The 18,913-nt window shown below is 36.4% G+C and overlaps 1 protein-coding gene across 6 annotated transcripts in view; it reads right to left on the bottom strand.

Annotated features, from left to right (window-relative positions):
• Nucleotides 1-18,913, bottom strand: part of NUBPL (NUBP iron-sulfur cluster assembly factor, mitochondrial) — an 84,768-nt gene that overhangs the window by 48,548 nt on the left and 17,307 nt on the right. For 2 of the 6 annotated variants that reach the window (XM_069017772.1, XM_069017773.1), the window contains 3 exons: nt 18,483-18,573; nt 5,270-5,309; nt 5,089-5,179 (listed from right to left, as the gene is read on the bottom strand). In XM_069017772.1, the coding sequence (XP_068873873.1) occupies nt 5,089-5,179; nt 5,270-5,309; nt 18,483-18,573 (222 nt within the window). Of the gene's footprint in view, nt 1-5,088; nt 5,180-5,269; nt 5,310-18,362; nt 18,443-18,482; nt 18,574-18,913 lie in introns of those variants that run through there. The other 4 variants (XM_069017778.1, XM_069017777.1, XM_069017776.1 and 1 more) reach the window with 3 other exon arrangements.

Raw genomic sequence — 18,913 nt, 5'->3', positions numbered from 1 at the left:
GACAACTGAGCATCAGAGAATTACGCTACAAAAAAGGTCAAAGTACACATACATACATTCACACACTCCACCATATAATTACTACCATCACTACCTCTGGCAGGTGCTGGTTTTGAAAGAAAGTAGCACACACAGTCCTCACTGCTAGCCAAATTTGCAAAATTATGTACAGATTAAGTAATCACAAACTGAGTTCAAATTTTTTAAAGGATAAGGCTGAATCTTTAGACTACAGCCCTATTCAACTCCAGGTTAGCTAATAAGTAACTTTGATCCGTCTTCTCCTTAATTTATGGTTTACAACATGAATTTTCAGGGGATAAAGCCTGTCCAAGTATCAAAGTGCAAGGCTCCATTTCCTTTTGCTGATGTGCAGTGGCTCTGCACTGGAAGTTTTATTTAATTTGCTTTCTGCTAATTTGCCTGCATTCTTCCTGTATTCTTCCTTTCTAATTATATCCTTCCCAGTGAAACTTTGTTTTATTTTAATTTTCTTTCAATACATACCTTGACTAAAAGAGAGGCTAAAGTGGTACTAAAATAAGCAGGAAGAAAGAGATGGAGGAATTACAATTCGATGGTAATAAGAGCATTTTAGGGACTCATTAGAATTAAGCCATTCCAGGAAAAACTTCATCACCGTTCCAGGAAAATGGGCTCATCCTTATCAAGTACATTAAAGGAACCTTTAGGATTCACAAATACTTAGCAGCACTGAGGCTCTACATTATAACCATAATATACCAAAGACGCTGTCAATGCACAAAATATTCTGGATACTCTTGAAAACTATGATAAGGACAAAATACAGAAGTCCTGCCTCTTAAGATCAGACTAGCCTGCAGAAACATAGGTTAAAATGTCATGTCAGGGTAAGAAATCCTATTAAGGGTGTTAATCAACCTGAGATTTATGCCTTGAAAAAAGAGCAGATTTCTGGGCTAGTTTCAATGGGACTGTTCACACAAAACAGAATTGCTGGTATCTAAACCCATGTTGTGTAGGCAATGCTTGCTTCCAGTAGTGATATAACTTCATCTATTGAGATGACAATGATACAAGAATATTACATACTAAAATACACACTTGCATTTTATCTGTAGTCTCATTTTGATTTGATTTTTTTAAAAGAGAAGCAGACTTGTGTGCAGAATATTGAATTTTTTCCTTCTCTGTTGATAGTTCAACTAGGTAACACACATAGAATAAGACAGAGCGCAAGATCAGAGCAACAAACAGTTGCTATCTTTAATACTAAAAGCTTTACTGATTATTCCTTAAACAGGAAACCCCCTCCATTTGTATTGCTTCTATGACTATAGCAGATACTAAATTGGCAGTCAGCACAGTGCCACTTCCTTTCTCAGAGCCTTTTGGCAGAATAATTGCCACAACATATTCCAAGACATACAGCAGGTTTGTATCTGCACCCTTCTAATTGTTCCTTTGCCACTCAACTGTCAAGGTGTCTTAAGACAGAAAAGAGAATAGTGCTAGAAAACTTATCATACAGACTGTATGGGACAGTGGTAATGACTATTTGAAATCCCTGTTCAAAAAGCAGCTCAAATCAGAGAGCAAATTTTGCTTGCCTTGTCTTTTTTTTTCATAATCTTTGTATGTCTAAGGTTCTTAGCTGCTTTCTTGATACTTATTTCAACAGCTTTTCAGACACATTACTGTTCAAGCACAGGCTTTAGGTGACTCTCAAAAAAAAAAATCGTACCTTTACTGTGCTTAGCCTAAAGGTTAATCGTAAGTCACTCCCACAACAAATACAGCAAGATGATACACTTTGAGATAGCTTGTTTAATCTAAACCAAATACCACCACACTGAGTCAAGATACGCAGAGTAAAGGAACAAAGTAAATGGGACCAGGCAAAAAAGTAGGCAGCTTCTGAAGTGTATGTGAAGTGAAAACTGCATGGAAAAAGCCCAGTGCTATGGATGACACTGGAGAGCTATTAAAGCTTCCTTACCTGGACTTTAATTATACCTTTAGAGAAAAGAACTATCTTTTAAAGCTTAAATTAAAAAAAAAAATCTCTTCTATCTTACCTACAGGCAAGCAAGATTCAAAAGAAGTGTTAACAGATGCGAAAGACTTTTTATATGAAGATAACTGTGACAGGGAAATAAAAATTAAAACCCAGACAAGTGACAGATCACCCTGAAGTATAAATGGGCCTACAGTACATCTAATTATGTTAACAAAGAAGTTACTTCTCAGCCACAACAAAATGTTGGGCAACTTCAAGACATATAAACTAGAGATATATTTAACCAAGTTATGAATATGTTTATAAAGATCAAATGTTCCATTACTGTTTGCAATTCACTTTAACTACAGGTGAAAAATAATTTCCTTCCGTATTACTTGTTCTTTCAATAGCTTAAAATCATCACTTTCCTTCTTTTCTGTTGAACAATTCTTTTGTTATAGAATCAATATGCTATATCTTTTCATTTATATACTAATTTGATACACATACATCAATATACAGGTAATGCAAGTAATATAGCACACTAAACTGTATACGCTGTTTTGTATTATAAGGCACATTTCCTTCAAAATCTGCTAAAGAAGAATAATATGATGTGTTGCAGAAAACCATGCTTGCTCATGAGATAATGCATTACCAGAAAAACACCAAGCACTACTTTGGGCTTCACTATTATTCCCTGTTATCTACCAGTCTGACACTATTCAAGAAACCTTTATTACAAAGAGTGAGATCACACGCAATAAGTATATACAAAAAGCATTATGTATATATTTAACAAATATATTTTCCAAAGTAAGAATTTCATAAATTTTAAAAAGTTCCAAGGGTAAGAGAAGCATTTAAACACTCATTACAGTCACAGACATCTATGAATCAACAAGTCCCCATTACAGAATTTGGAAACTAAGCATTTCAAATGCTTTACTGCAGTATCTGAAGCATGATAAAATCTGGAAAACAGATTTGCTCATACGGAAAAAAGAAACAGACATCCAAAATTATTCACAGAGTAATTGCATAGTCTTGATGCTATTAAACAAATAAAAAACCTGTCCACCATCTAACAGTAAACACAAATATGAAATACCACCAGTGTTTTTAATGCAAAAGTCTGGTAACATCTATGTTTTCTATCAGGCTGAGTTCATTATTTTAAGAACTCAGTATTTTATCAGCTCGCCTGAACGCAGAGGGACTCCTTACACTTATATTATACTACAAATCTAGATTAGAGAGCTAATTTAAATGGTTTCTATGCAGCTAATGAGATAAGCTATTTCTTAAGAATATGGTTTTTAAAAGTTAAATACAAGCAGAAGTATTTTACTCTTGGAAGCAACTTTATCCTGTTAAACAAAAGGTTTAAGACCTTTTGTCTTAAACAAAAGGCTAAGACCAACCAGAACATGTTGATGAAAACAAGAAAAATTTTTGAAGTCCCCAAGAGATCATACAACTATTTCTAATATAAAATAGAATGATAGTATCTTTAAAAGCATCATCACATGCTGTGGTTCTCTCTTGTTTAGGTGTCCAAGGTCATTAAACTACTGGTCCTACCCGTTCTTGAGACTCGCTGGTAACTGCAGAAGGGAGATTACAGCTTTTAAAAACAAAATAGCATGTCTCAGTCTGGAAAATGCATTCTTTCCCTTCTTAAAGCCACCTGTACGTCAGATAGACCCACTGGTTTTCCCTGTGATCTGTGAGCTTCTCTTCAAAGAAAGAACTTTTTCCAGCTCAGATTTAAGACTATTCTGGTTATCATGCAGAAGCTAAAGGCATGTGGGCAGAAGAAATTTAGCCATAAAGCCTTCCTCTTTCACAACTTAGGTTTCACTGCCAGGGAAATCAGTGAGGCCCTGAGCATTAATGGACTTGTCTCATTCCCACATCACAGCTGGCCAGCATGTAACTGCACTGGTTGCTAGGGAGCAACGAGCTCATTACACAGCATTACCCACATCCTCCACAAGGATGCTGGCACATGCTTCCCATCTGGGGATACTACTGACTGAGGAACAGCACTGCAGTGCCTGCCAGCTTTCAGGCTCCCAGGGCAGAGTATGCCAATACAGCAGGTGCTAACTTTAGTTCTACCTTCGAGGTTTTACACTCTAGTTTTGTGAGCCAGGGCAGCACGACACAGCACACAAAGAGTTCAGAACAGTCTCTACAGCTACTGGCACAGATACCCCTTACTTTTAAAGGTCAATTCTAGACAAAGATGTTCTTCCTGAAACTTTGGCAGACACATGGCTTTTGTGACCAGAGCAGTAAGTGCCACTATTCTAAAATCCATGTTAGAGGAGAACTCAGTAAAAATGGAAAGAGGCTGAAAAGGCTGGAAAAAATTATTCTTTTCAGTCATTAAAGGAGCACAGTATTTGGAGGCATTTGAAGAAGACACACAGAAACCTTGTGATCTCCAGGCTGTATACAGTAGATCCCAAGAGTGGATGTCAGCTGTGAACAATGTGGGTCACTTCAAAGTCTAAACATGCAACCTTAATGCTTTTTTTCAGCAGTTTGTCTCATTAGCACTTCACAATAAAATAAACAAAAAATCTGTCAGAGAATAAAGAAGTTATCCTGCTTCTACATGCCAAAAAACTTACTAACTAAACAATCTATCTGCATTACACAGAGATTGTAGCTAATGATTTTCCTGTACCTGTCACACGTCAAATGCCATCCAAGAATTCTTAGTGCTGGTGAATTAACAAGCACATAAGGGAATACAGCTGTAGATATGCACAGATACCTATACATTCAAAACCTTAGGCAACTTCAAAATGCCTTTTTTTTTCAACAACTGCATAAAGAAACATGAAAAGGAATGAGAAGGAAGGCAAATTGGGGTAATTCACTCGTCAAAGGCATGGAACAACAGCTCTGTTTGAGGGGGACAGGTAAACACAAAAATATCAGTGTTTCCCCTTACCTGAATTTAAGAAGACCAAGACACAAAAAAGCTCACCACTAACATAGGAAATAATGTCACAGACACTCATGTATCACTTAAATGCATTTTAAAATAACTGATTACTTTGAAGCAGAAATACATAACTAAGCCTTACCTGTCTCAACAATTTTTCAACAGCTGACATTACCATGAGCCCTCTCCACACAACCGGGGCAGTCTCTTCTATCAAGAAACCCATAGACATGCTGAAACAACAAAGCAAAAACTTGAGCTTTACAGCACAATTCCAAGTACATCTGAAAAGAAGCTTGATTTAAATTAAAACATATGCTCACCATGCAATTCCATAGTTCTTAAGGGGCCTCATTAGTTTTTCTAAAAACAAAAGCAAACAAGGGGGGTTTTTTTAGAGGGCAGATGGTTTTAGGGTATTTCAGGGGATTTTTAAGAAATATGCATACACATTTTATCTTTTAACAGCAGTTTTCCCTCTCTTTAAACAGTTGTTTATTTTTCCCCCTCATCCCTTCATTATATGTATATATGTAGGTATGTATATATGTATTATATGCATTTACCTATTCTGCCCAAGAATCTGACTCCACTTTTTCTTAGATTGTTACATTTTAATAATACCATTCATCTTTTGCCAGAATAACAATGTATTTGTCCATAATATAATGTCACTTTGTGCTGCCAGAATCAATCCATTTTTAGGAAATCCTCATGGTGGAAGGCATAAATTATTTATCAGGAATCACTAAAAGCTGAGTCATTTCTATCAGAACAAAACCAAAGTCATACAACATGGCAGGATTTTAATTCTTTTTTTTTACATCTATCCTATTCACTAATTTCACTAATCAGAAGAGTATTCCCATTAACATACCAGAGTTTTGGGGAATTTGTCTCCCATTAAATCTGCTATGGAAACCCCAGAGTAGAAATACTAAAGAAAGCCACCCCTAAACTACACACTGTCAACAGCTCCAGGCAATTAGTCCCAGATTTCTTCAGGTTGACAGAAGTCCGCAGGACTTATACAATTTCTGTAGGAACAAAAGATGCTTATCTGAATACTTCAGAGGTAATGTCCTTGCCATGCTTCTTATTCCTATGCTCTCCAGTGCCAAGAATAAAAAGCAGGGAGAGAATATTGTAATTGTTCTGGTAAAGGGGCGTGCAAGCAGAAAGCAAACAAAACAATACAAAAGAGCGCATTCAAACAAAATCTTGCAAAAGCCAAAACTCTTCTTTGTGGTTTCTACCATCTAAATCCACACCTTATCTCAAAATGGCACACACACACACAAAAAAGAATGAATGGAATTTTATTTGGTCTAGCTGATGTCTTGGAAGAGCATGCACAGGCAGGAACCAGCAGAAAACAGGAAGAATACTTTAAGCAGTATAAAATATACTACAATACTGATTTTGACCGAAATCCTTGATGCACCTGAAGTAAATACATAAAGAGAGTAAAATAAAAACAACGTGAGTAAAATAAAAACAGTGCATTCAAAGTTGAACTCCAAATTCAAACAAAATAACAACCAAGAACATACAAATTAAACAGCTAAACTCTACAGATGAAAGCTTTCAAGCAATCAAGTAAGTGAACATTCAAGCCATGTAATTTTATAGAAATATGGTGGAGAATAGATTGGATGTTTTGGTTTACAAATCAAAAAGAACAAAACAGGAAGATAAACAAATCACTTGTATGACTACTGCACTAAGGAATGAGTAAGGAACTATCATTGAAAAAGAGATTGGCTTGGACTGATACACTGTACCACTGCATACAGCTCTTCTTCACTTGTGCAGCTCCTCAGTGTTTAGTCACGGCTTATTTTGGTGGCATTGTACTGCCTTAACCGCATTTCTAGGAATCACAGTCTTACTTCTCTCCCTGCCGTAAGACAGTTATGAAAAGGTTGATGACATTGGAACTTCAGCCTAGAGCCATCTCTAGGCACTGTTTCGGTGTCTTGATAAACAACACATATACCACCACAAGTTATAATACTGTCAAAAGTATTGAAATTACCACATATTTACCTAAGAGAGGGGTTAAAAAAAAGAAATAGGAAAAAAGTATTTGCAACAGTGTGTATCATAGCAGAATCAAGGTTTCCTTCATTTTTTATCACAAAATAGGGACAATTTTAAGACAAAACAAAACAGGGAGGCCAAGTTTTGACTGCTATTCATGAGGCCCAGGAACTGAAGAGTAACATGAATGGAAAAGATGTACGATTCTGGGAAGTTCACCAAAATACTAAGCCACTTCTCAGTTCAGTTCAACTGCTCTTCACTATGCCAGTCAAATACCCAGAGGCTAACATCTCAACATCCACTACCTGCATGGACAATTTCTTCTGCATAGACACCAGCCACACAGACTAAGCTCACACACCTTCTGATATATCCCTCTCCTTAGTAAAACAGGAGAGGAGAGTTGCTGTGAGTAGATAAACGCTGACCTACTGAGCAGCCAAAGGGGCCTCTGTTTTTAGAATATATGCACTGCTTATTTCTCAACAGCAGAGTTTCCTTATGAAAATTGCATCTTATTTTCTTTGGCTAACAACAAGGACTATATACTGCTCTGAGCAGCAAGATTTAATCAAATTTATACAATGCACAGGAACAATTCACAACTTGCTGTATATTCAGGCTATAATGTTCTACATATTTTCAAAGTAATACAAAATACTGCAGAGCTCCCCACTGTTTGCCTACTGCTAAAAATCATTCTTAAGACTAATCTCAAATCTAGAGTGCTTCAGTGGGCTTTGGTAATCACCCTTGTCTCATCAAAAGCAACAGGCCTTCCTTCTCTTTCGCCCTGGGTCTCATGAAGATATTCTAAAACATAACATGTAAAGAAGATTTAGCTTAATGAGATCTCAGTAACATCTCTAATTCCCATTGCTCTTAGAGTACGCTTTTCTGTTACCAGAAGCCTATTATATAGCTCCAAAAATTCAACACATAACAGAACAGATTTCTTAAAATCACAACACTCAGCAATACCTTGCCACCTATGCCAAGAGATAAATAAAATAGCCTAGTTTGCAATTTTCCAGTAGGCTTAATGGTCCTAAGTTCAAGACTGCTGTGTTTTCTCTGAACATACAAAATCAGATCAGTAAGATCAACATATCACCAATGACATGTCAGCAAATGCCTTTTCTGATAGAATACAAGCAGAAATTGTCTATCTTTTATGATAGAATACACTAGAAAAGGCAGGAGTGCAAATTCATGACAGCATTATAGCAGATTGCTGATTAAAAGAGTTCTGGGACTGGTCTGAAGGTTGAATTGTTACTCACATGGGGAAGAATAACACCGATGTAATGAAGATGGATCTTCATTACATCAATGAAAATGCATTTTGTAATTATTTTTTACTAAGCTTTTTCTCTCCAAACAAATCAAGCCTTGCAGACAGACTATCCTAACAAGATAACCTGAGTTACTCCACTTTTTAGAGAAAAAGACTGACATAGCTGTTCAATAATGGCTGGGGATAGTACAGCACTGAAAGCATGTACAGAACTACATATATGTATACATATATAGTTTTGGCTGGGATACAGTTACATTTCTTCACAGTAGGTTGCATGGTGATATGTTTTGGATTTGTGATGAAAACAGTGTCAAAAACTTTTCTGCTTCTCACACCACCCTACCAGCAAGCAGGCTGGGGGTACACAAGAAACTGGGAGGGGACACAGCCTGAACATAAGACCGCAACTGACCAAAGGGATACCCCATACTATATGCCATCATGCTCCACATATAAAGCTGGGGAGAGAAAAAAGAAACAGGAGCACATTCAGCATTGCAATGTTTCTCTTCCCAAATAACAGTTACACGTGATGGAGCCCAGGGTTAAGCCACAAGGAGCCATTCCAACTCTTGGCTTAGTTTTTGGAAGCGGTCTGTTGAGCAATACATTAGCGCAAGCAAAAGCTTACATTCAGTCTTACCCCACCACGTAAGTAAAGACCATTATTCCAGAAGATTGTGATGTTATACTACACCTCCTTAGAAGGCATTATACTGTTTAAGAAAAGGAAAGGGAGCTTGCAATTATTAAATATTAATGTAGTGGATCATGCAACACCCTAGAAAATGTATTTTGAACTCACTGGCCCAGCAAGCACAAATGCAGAAGAGTTGCTCTGAGTTTTCAAGTATCTGAACTAAGGAGAAAAACAGAGTTTTTTGCTATTTCAAAGACCAAAAAAATATCCAAACATGACAGGAGAACATTAGAAGCGCAGATTTTTCTCCCTGTTGAAGATTTCCTATTTTACTCAGTTATTTCTGGAACTTGCCGCTATAATGGAAGATCAGAGATTTCTAATAATTACTTTATTTAATCCTTGTCTTCAATAAATCTTAATATTCAAAGTCACCTGCCTGTCCTAACTGGATTTTTGTCCTTGAGCAGGAAAGTGAGGCTTTTAAGTTGTTCTAGTGTCAATAGGCAAAGCTATGAAAAAGTAGAACACTTGTGCTATTTTCCAGTTAAATACCTTCTACTGACCTTTACATGCACATTTCCAAATGTTTCCAAAGACACTACCAACACAGAAGTTTTGCCACCACAGACACAACTGCACGCTCTAGGCTACACTCTGAATGTGACTGTTTCCTGATTCTCAATTTTTATACAAACCCTGTTTCTGTTAACACCTGTGCACCTAAAATGAACATTTCCACCCAACAACATGCTTCTAAGGTGGGAAATTATTGGACACTTACAGATGATAGAATCAATGTTATACAAGAACCCTGCAGATTTGGAGACCTGTGTTGTGCTCCCCAAGGTCAGATACTCTGACTCTGGAGCCATGACTCTACTTAGAGCATTTCCAGTATTGGAAAGCATGTAATGCACAGCTAATAAACATCTAGGAGATCTCAACAGTTTAGGCATGTTGCTGAAGTTACATATTTTCCTTTGAAACTCCCAAGTACATTGTACAAGAATTTAAACTTCAAAAAGCAAACTGAGGCACACGAAATGGCATACAACAGAAAAGGCGTATGAAGTTACACTACATATTGCCCATAAAACCTAAGTCTCTGAATACTATTTTAGCATTCAAAACAGCAGGTTTAAAAGCATATTTCTGAACTGCTCGTAAGTTTAAGTATTTCCTAATCTATCATAGTATCTTATTCTAATAAAACCCATACTGTATCTCTTCTGCATATGCTTATCACAATTTGAGCAAGCTGATACTTATTCAGAGTTTATACAAAAGCTACAGGTTCTGCTGCTGTTTGCACAGCTCATCATGAGCTGAGGTTTACATGAGAAATTGGTATTGACCACCTCCTCACATCTCAGTGACAATTCACTGCCTGAAACACAGGTGATGTTTGGCACAACGAATCACACAGCCAGCACGCTAGTCAGAGAGAGACACTGCAGAACAGTCTGTGGATTCTGGTACATTAAACAAGATTATCTGACATGAACTTAACTAATGTGCCATACATACAGACAAGCCTGCAACAGATTTTCAGCATGGTCACTTATAAGATCTCAAAAACTTTTGCATGATCTGGATTTTAATTGTGTACAATTTCATGCTGCCAGTGACTAAAGGATACTCTATCACAGTCTAAGTCAGAACTCCATCTTACATAGCGTCTTCTGTTAATCACAGTAAATAGTCATTCTCAGATGGCTACCACTATGTACAAGTATAAGGCACTTATTTGCTGTTTAATTGGAAAGTCACCTCCCAAGGTCAACATTATATAATGGCAGGAGTGAGGTTTCAGTCAAGGAGTCAAAGACTTCAGACTATTTAGGCTTTCCAATAACAGGAAGGGGAGGGAACAAAGAATGAGGAGGGAAAAGGAAGAGGGAAGAGGGAAAGGGAGGAGATGATGGACAGAAAGAATAAAAAAATGGTTGGGCTTTACTTGTGTAAATATAGATGTGTCCTGCCACTCTGGATGCCTTAAAGAGCTGAGATTTGTAGAAGGCTAGCAGATTTGACAGAGGGCTTAGGGAGAGACATATCTTCTGAAGGAGCAGCTAGATGCCAGACACCATGCTCCAGCATGTTTAAAGTAGTACTGGTTTCCTAAGCAAAGGCAAGTGAATTCCACCCACAGAATAGTAAAGAGGAAAGAAATGCCACAGAGGGGAGGGGAACAGGGCCCCAGGGTACCTTGAAATAAAACAGTGACACCAATCTATGTCAGAGGGTAAAGGATGCTGTCACCAAAAGGTCAGTCAAAGTCACAAATTTTAAATCATTGTTTTAACTGTAATCAATGTTTTAAGTGCTTGTGCCAGAAGCCTACAATATTCTGTGGCAATTGACAGACTGAGACTTCAGGCTTGATTTAACACTGTGTTTTAAGTTTACTTGCAGGGTTGGCCCAGAAATACTACAATTTGTATTTTAAGCTTGAAGAGCTCCACACAAGGAAGGCTGTGATTGCCCATTACATCCCACACTAATAGTGTTATCTAACAACGAAGACATCCCAAATACTTAACCAAAGCAAACTAGTAATGAGACTTAAAGAGCATTATTCCATGCTCACCATTCAATTTCAAGAAATACATGCATAATGAAATGCAACTTTTCCCAAGAGATTTGGTTCTCGTATTTAGAGGGTCTACCAGTCCCATTACCTGAAAAGGCTTTACACTCTTTTTCCTCCCGGTAGACTGCAGAGGAAACAAAGCTCTTTAAAAGCTTTTTCATTAACAGAACAGTTTTGCAGATATGACTTCATCAGTCCTACCTAAAAGCAAAAGAACTAATTGCTTGCTGGAAAACTGTAGTTCAAAAGCAAGTCTGGCACAAGTAAAGAGCACAGTGATTTAGTAACATCTTTGTTACATTTTAAAGCAGCACTGACTTGCTAGGTCTAAAATAGGTTTAAAACACAGGACTGGTTTTAAGCATCATGCCATTACCTTCCATCACAAATGTCTTCCTTACGACTGCTAAAATAACCCACATTTTGAAATGCCCTCAGATCCCCAAGGAGCCAAAAAGCTTATGTATAGTGGATCAAAAGCTTTATTAGACTAATTTGGGCGGGTTCTTTTAGTTCATTATACCCACAAGGAATGAAATAGACTTACCCAACATGCAGTTTAAGGCATCTGTCCTGACACACAAAAACCTCTGGGAAAGCTCACATCATCTGAAGCAACGACATGCTGCTGTGACAGGGGGACTGCCCTGGTCAGTCACCTAACAGTGTGCCAGACAACAGCAGAGCAGAACAGGGCGCAGCAGGAACCCAACGGGCAGACATTCACTACACAACAGCTTTAATTCAAGACCCAAAGTCAAAAAACATTCCAGTTAACTAGGGACTTTTCATTGCTTTCAAAGCAAAACTACAGAACTCAATACATTTGTGTCAATTCAGCCTTTTTTGGCTCAATACTGTAATCAAGACCCTAGAAAACAACAAAAAAAGAAATTTAGGTGAAAAGACATGGGAGAAAAAAAAATTGTTCAAACGATTATGTGTAATTGTGCTGATTTTGGCTAAGATAGAGTTACTCTTTTTCACAGTAACTGGTATGGGACTGTGGCTTGGATTTCTGATGAAAACAGTGTTAATAGCAGAGGGATGTTTTAGTTATTGCTAAGCAGTGCTTCCACAGAATCCAGGTCTTTTCTGCTTGTCACCCCACCCCACCAGCAAAGCAGGCTGGGAGTGCACAAGGAACTGGGAAGCGACACAACCAGGACAGCTAATCCCAAATTACAAAAGGGATATCCCACACCATATGGCATCACACTCAGTATATACATGATCAGGACCATCAACTAAACCAAAGGTAAAAAGATGCCAGCTTTTACACTTACTGTCACTTCTGGCCTCTGGTCTCTATAGGGAAAGGATTAAACCACTTTTTTTTCCTATTTTTTAATCCATTCTGCTTCATCTCGCTATTCTGAAAAGTCACTCCATTGCAATGAAAGCGCTTATTCCTCTGAAATAAGCAAAAAGGTAAATGTGTTCAGTGTACAAAAGCATGACTAATTTGTTTATGTATGTATAATGAAAAGAGTATCATGTTCCTGTAACAAGCCATTTTGCAATTTAATTCCAGTTTTTATACCAGTTGAACCAAAAAAACCATTTGTATCTCTAAGAGTAAATTTTATAATATAGTGAGTATTTGCTAGCCACAATCCAAATCAAATAGTTCAGAATTACTGAACTGCAGGATTAACAACATGAAGAGTAATACAAATCTGCCTTCAAGTACTTCACATGTATTATTTCAGGTTACAGTGTTTCAGTAATTTATATTGGAGGCATTTGGTAAAATTTCACCTGCCATTTATCCAAAATGACTGCTCTCAGTAAGAGGCCTTAATTACTACGCACTACATTTCTCATCTTATACTTTTTTAATTGTATGAATTTATGTATAATGAAGAATAAAATTTTAATAAATTAATTCCCTAGAGATTTTTTCTTTTTAAACAGCAGCTAACAACTGTATGCCTATAAATAATTCCTTGCAGAATTGGGTATCCTCCATCTCCTTTCTCTTCCAAGGTCTTCAGTTTTTTTTACAAGTGAACTCAACAGTAGCTGAACTAATCCAGCTTGAGGTTTATTGTTAACAGGTTTGAGGGCAATAGTCAAGGTCCAGAATAAAATATTAATAAACACTTTAGTAGTCTTCTCATTTTCAACTACTTCATCACATTTGAAAAAGCCTCCAAAATATAAACCACAATTAATTACAACATTCTCAACTATTATTTTGTCCCATGTAAGGCAAATGGGACTAGTGTACTTCCACCATCCAGATAAACTGATGTTAAGACATCACCAAAAGTAAAACACAAGTTTCAGTTTAGGCTACTTTTAAAACAGAATCAATAAAACATATCATTAGACTATACACAATCTAAAAATCACTTGCTCACCACTCAAGAGCTAGTGCCAGTAGCAAATACTTTTTTTTTAAAGAATCAAATTTAGGGTTTTTTAAAATTAATCATGAGACAGTTCCACTGATAAAGCATGATAAGGACAGCTTGGAGACTACAAGCCTTATCTTTAACTCCTTAGCAAAGATCCAAGAAATTTCTTCATAGTTACCAAAATAACTATGCTACCTACCTAACATTTTGCCTATTTCACTAGTCCACTCCAAATTTTCTATTTATAACCCTCAAATGAATGCACCACAATCCCTTAATCAATCCTATTCCAGCAGACATCTTTAAACAATTTATTTTAAATTTTCACATTCTGGGAGTCTGCTATCACAGTCTTTAGATACGTAAATGTATCCCAGTGAAAAAATTCAAGCATCCATTTCTATAGTTCCTGCAATTTTATTAGACTCAGTGGGGCAGCCACAAACACCGTTAACTTTCTCTAAGAAATTACATTTTATTCTAAATTGTGATAACAGATGCCAACTACCGATCTTCCGAATAGACTATTTTATAAAGAAACTAAAGACACTGAAGCTATCATAAAATAGCAACAAAGTTTTGAAATACTAAGAGTGCAGTCATCTGTCATAAAGATTTACCCACCAAAACCTTCATAATGAAACTAAATAAAGAGAATTTATTTATCTGGGGAAATGGCATTTTTTTTGGCAATGTAATAGTTTTTACTCTCTACCATCTAGTTTAAATGGCAGATTTGAAAGGAAAAAAATGAAATCATGCGATTCACTAAGCCAGAAAACAGCTTTTAAGTAAATTACTTGGGGAAAGAATAGAAGTAATGCTTTTGTAACTCATGCTATTAGCATTGCCCTGCATATATATATTGTAGATTATGTTAATATTAATTCCATAGTTAGATAATCCTCCATTAGCTAATTAAATTCAGTTGTGAATTTATTAACCAATATTTCCCTGACCATTTAGTTAAAAGTATTTTGAACAACAGCCTATTCAATGTTAGCAGACTTTTCAATGTACTACAGTTTGCAAAATTACATTAATGTAGTATCTCCCATTCATACAGACTCCTCACTAAGAATTCCTAATTCATTTTGAATGCTTAAACTATAGCATAACCATAATAATTTCTATTCAGAAGTAGTAATTGCTGCCTGGACTTATTTTGTATGGTACTGGGCATCCCTAATCCCTTTTCATGTGAGAAAAGAACCACAACTCAAAGATTGCAAAAGTGCTCAGAACCTCCCAGGATTACTCTACAGATTCATTTTCAAATCCACACCTCATACTGAAGACAGCATTAGACCTTAAACTCTTTTTTTTTTTGATTGCTATGTTATGAAAAATGTTTTTAATTGACTTATTGTTATGTAGACATAGTTTATGCACTCCCATAACACAGAACTGCCTGGGCTTTCTCAATTGCTATGCAGTATTTCTTCAGAGCTTGTTTTACTCTTGAGAACATAGTAAGAAATCAGAACACTAATCCTCATTATACCAAAAAACAAGGGTCATACATGTTTTTATATCAATGCATTTATATACACCTATATATACTCCATATATATACATATTATGATTGATCACTTCTTTGCAAGTTTATCCCATCTGTCACTCATTAAAGGAGCCCTTGATTAAACTTTAATTAAAGTTTCCTATGCCATTCCTTTCGCAATTAAACCATCTTTGACAGTACTTCTATTGATGTTACTCTACAGTTTCACCAACTCAATAGTTAAAAATACACAAAGAAGTGAACACAATCCCTGAAATACAAATTCTATCCTGTTATCATTCATGCCAAATTACTATGTCTTTCTCAGCAGACTTGTGTCGTCTGTCAAGCTTTTGAAATATACAGATTCATTTTTCAGTCTGTTAGAAAAAACAAAAGGTATGTTCTTTAAATCCTGATATTTACTTGTACTTTCCACAGAGAACTAGAAAGAATATATTTCAGTGATCAAAATGTTAGTGCTTACAAGACAACAGCAGCAGTGAATATAGTCTTAAGGTCTTGCATTCCTAGCAAGTTGATTTGTACAACTGTAAGAAATAGACTGGGCAACTTGCTTTTTAATTTGTGTCTCAAGACATGGATTTAAGTTTGGTATGGATTGACAAAATACATAGCAAAATGACCAAGGAGTTCTAAGTTATCTGATCAATTTTTTAAACAGTGAGGAAAAAAATGGAAAACCAAAACTCAACGTCACACAAAAATGAAAAGAGGAGAGATAGGAACACCACAACATAGTCCCTTTTGTGTTCATATTGCACAATATGCTTCAAATACAAAATTCATAGCAAAAATATCTGTTACAGGAAAACATAGCCTGTATGACATACATCCTCAATGGAGTTCAAAGTACAAGTGAATGCAAGACTTCCATTTGTATCAGGAAGTCAAATTCCACTGATGATACATGAAAAGGCTCAGTTATTTATCTATTTATTTATCACTCAGCAGCCTTTTGACTTCAAAAGATATAGCAAAAATCCAACAAATAAATCTAAGTACTCTCCCTCTCTTTCAGGAATTTATCTAAATGAAACCTGTATTTGTAAGCCAGGCATTTAAATGTAGGAAGTACTCAACTTGACAGCTGTCTGTACAAGTACGTGCAGCACATCAGTACATGGAAATGCATTACTTTTTTTTTATCCAGAGTACAGGACATAATCATAAGGAGACAGAATTTTAATTACATAAAAAATCCCAAGTTTGCCATGTTAAGTTTTCAGAGGCTGACACTGCAAGCTTAATAGCAACCCTTTAAAGATACTGGCGCTGTTCAATTCTGCATGCTTTATACCAGATGACAACACATAGATCAACAACCATTACACCCATATTACATGCACAAATCAAGATGTTACAAATGAACATTCTACAGCAACAGTAGAACAGATAGAGAGGGATGGAACACCTGTCCTATGATGAAACACTGAGAGCATCAGGGCTGTTCAGCCTAGAGAAAGGAAGGCTCCAGGGAGACCTTACTGAGGCCTTTTAGTACTTAGAGACTTGTGAGAAAGATGGGGAAAAATTTTTTAGCAAGGCCTGTTGCGACAGGACAAGAGGTAATGGTTTTAAATTAGAAGAGGGTAGGTTCAGACTAACAATGAGGCTGGTGAAACACTCAAACAGGTTGCCAAGAGTGGTGGTAAACACGAAACACTAAAAATCAGGTTGGATGGAGTTCTGAGCAACCTGATCCCATTAAAGATCTCCCTGCTCATTGTAGGGGGGTTGGACTAGATGACTTTCAAAGGTTCCTTTCAACCCAGACCTTTCTATGATAAAAGGAGAGAGATCATGGCATGAAAATAAGGAGAGGGAATATTCAGCTTTCCTTTTACCCAGCAATTGCTGCCCTCAAACATTGCAGTTGATTACTTCACTGAAGCCCTTTCATGTCCTGTTTGAACTGGCAGATGTCCTTGATCCCGTCCTGACACCACATATGGCCAATCTGCACTTTCTTCAGTAGGATCCTAATATGTTTTAATGTGTCAACCAGGTGTTACAGTGTGGGACTAGTTTTGTATGTGGTTACAAGTTTTTAATTTTTTTACTTACATGCACTCTCTCACAGGACAATCAAAACAAAGTATTCAACAAACCATATCACCCCAATGTCCCTACCACCCCAAAATATCACACTGCCTTACACTCAAACATCATATGAACAGGGTATCAAGATAAAGTCATTCATCACTTTTGTCCTTGTTTGGCCTAGGTGAAAGTTAAATTTCTGAAAGCTAAACAGACTTGATATGACCTTTCTAATTTGGGTCACCTTATTTCTCTGAAGACTTTTCTACCTGAATTTATTGAAACATAGATTTAGAAGAAATATAAAGATTTTAGTTATAGGCTAGCTGTGTTGAAATTAGTTAGAATAGGAAGGAATTTGGGCCCAGCTAGAGTTAATTAAAATAGTTAAGAGAACTGGACCTGAAATGGGTTTTAAGATGTTAGTAACTGATTACCAAGTAACTGATTTATGTTTCCCCAGAATTCTTCCTAGCAGAAGAAAAATTAGGAGTTTTGTTTACTGCCTTTACCTTCTGGTAGGGAAGTGACCACCATGTTCCTAAACACACAACTTCAAACACAAATTAGTCAAGTGGCTTGGCACATTTGGCCAAAGAGAGATCATACAGAACCATTTTAATGACATTTCATACAACCTGCTGTAATGATCCTTCTCTTACTGCTTTTTTTTTCGTGTCTCTCTCCCTAGATTAGTGGGTTTTGTTCTTTAATTGAAAGTCACCTATTGTAGGATACTACATAACAATTTAAAACTACTGATAAATAACCTTCCCTTCCAGAATCTCTAGTAAAACTCCATGAGACTGCATGGACCAAGATTAACAAAAAATAGGGCTCTGAATATGCTCCTAGTTGTACAAGGTAGCATTGAAAGTAACCTCAATATTATAAATAAATACATACATACATACACAGTCTTCATCTTGTTTGCATCCCTTCTGTGCCACACCAAGGAAGCATCCATGAGTGGACCGTGCTCATCCCTGTACAAAAAAGACAGCAAGAAAAATCACTTCTACTTACTTGATGTTAATTCTGGGTTTCCTTTTAAATTCATCATCTTTGGAATTGAAGGTCCATATATGTCTGCATCAAGTAAACCAACTTCTTTTGTCTGTGTAAGGAACAAAAAAGTAATTGCCAAAATGTCTTCCTTTCTGTATTATTAGCTGAACAAAATTCAATACCATTTAAAGAAATAAAAATATTATATTGATTTGAGACATTGTGACAACTGACAATGTCCAAGTTGTGTCAGTTGTCTTACCTTACCTTACCTGGAGCTAGATTCTCCATAAAGAGAATCCTCACTTGCACAGTTTCTTACTTACAATGTAGACCACAGACTTTATATTAATAAGCATTATAAGCAACGTTCTCTCTACTCCATGTACTTTTATACAGAACTAACTTTTTTAACAAGGTATCAAATTTTATTGTTTAAAAAAAAAAAG

Source organism: Aphelocoma coerulescens, chromosome 5, assembly GCF_041296385.1.
Source record: "Aphelocoma coerulescens isolate FSJ_1873_10779 chromosome 5, UR_Acoe_1.0, whole genome shotgun sequence".
In the NCBI taxonomy this organism is placed as follows: Eukaryota; Metazoa; Chordata; class Aves; order Passeriformes; family Corvidae; genus Aphelocoma; species Aphelocoma coerulescens.
The sequence above is the reverse complement of the archived record's forward strand: the minus strand, read 5'-3'. Positions and strand labels throughout refer to the sequence as shown.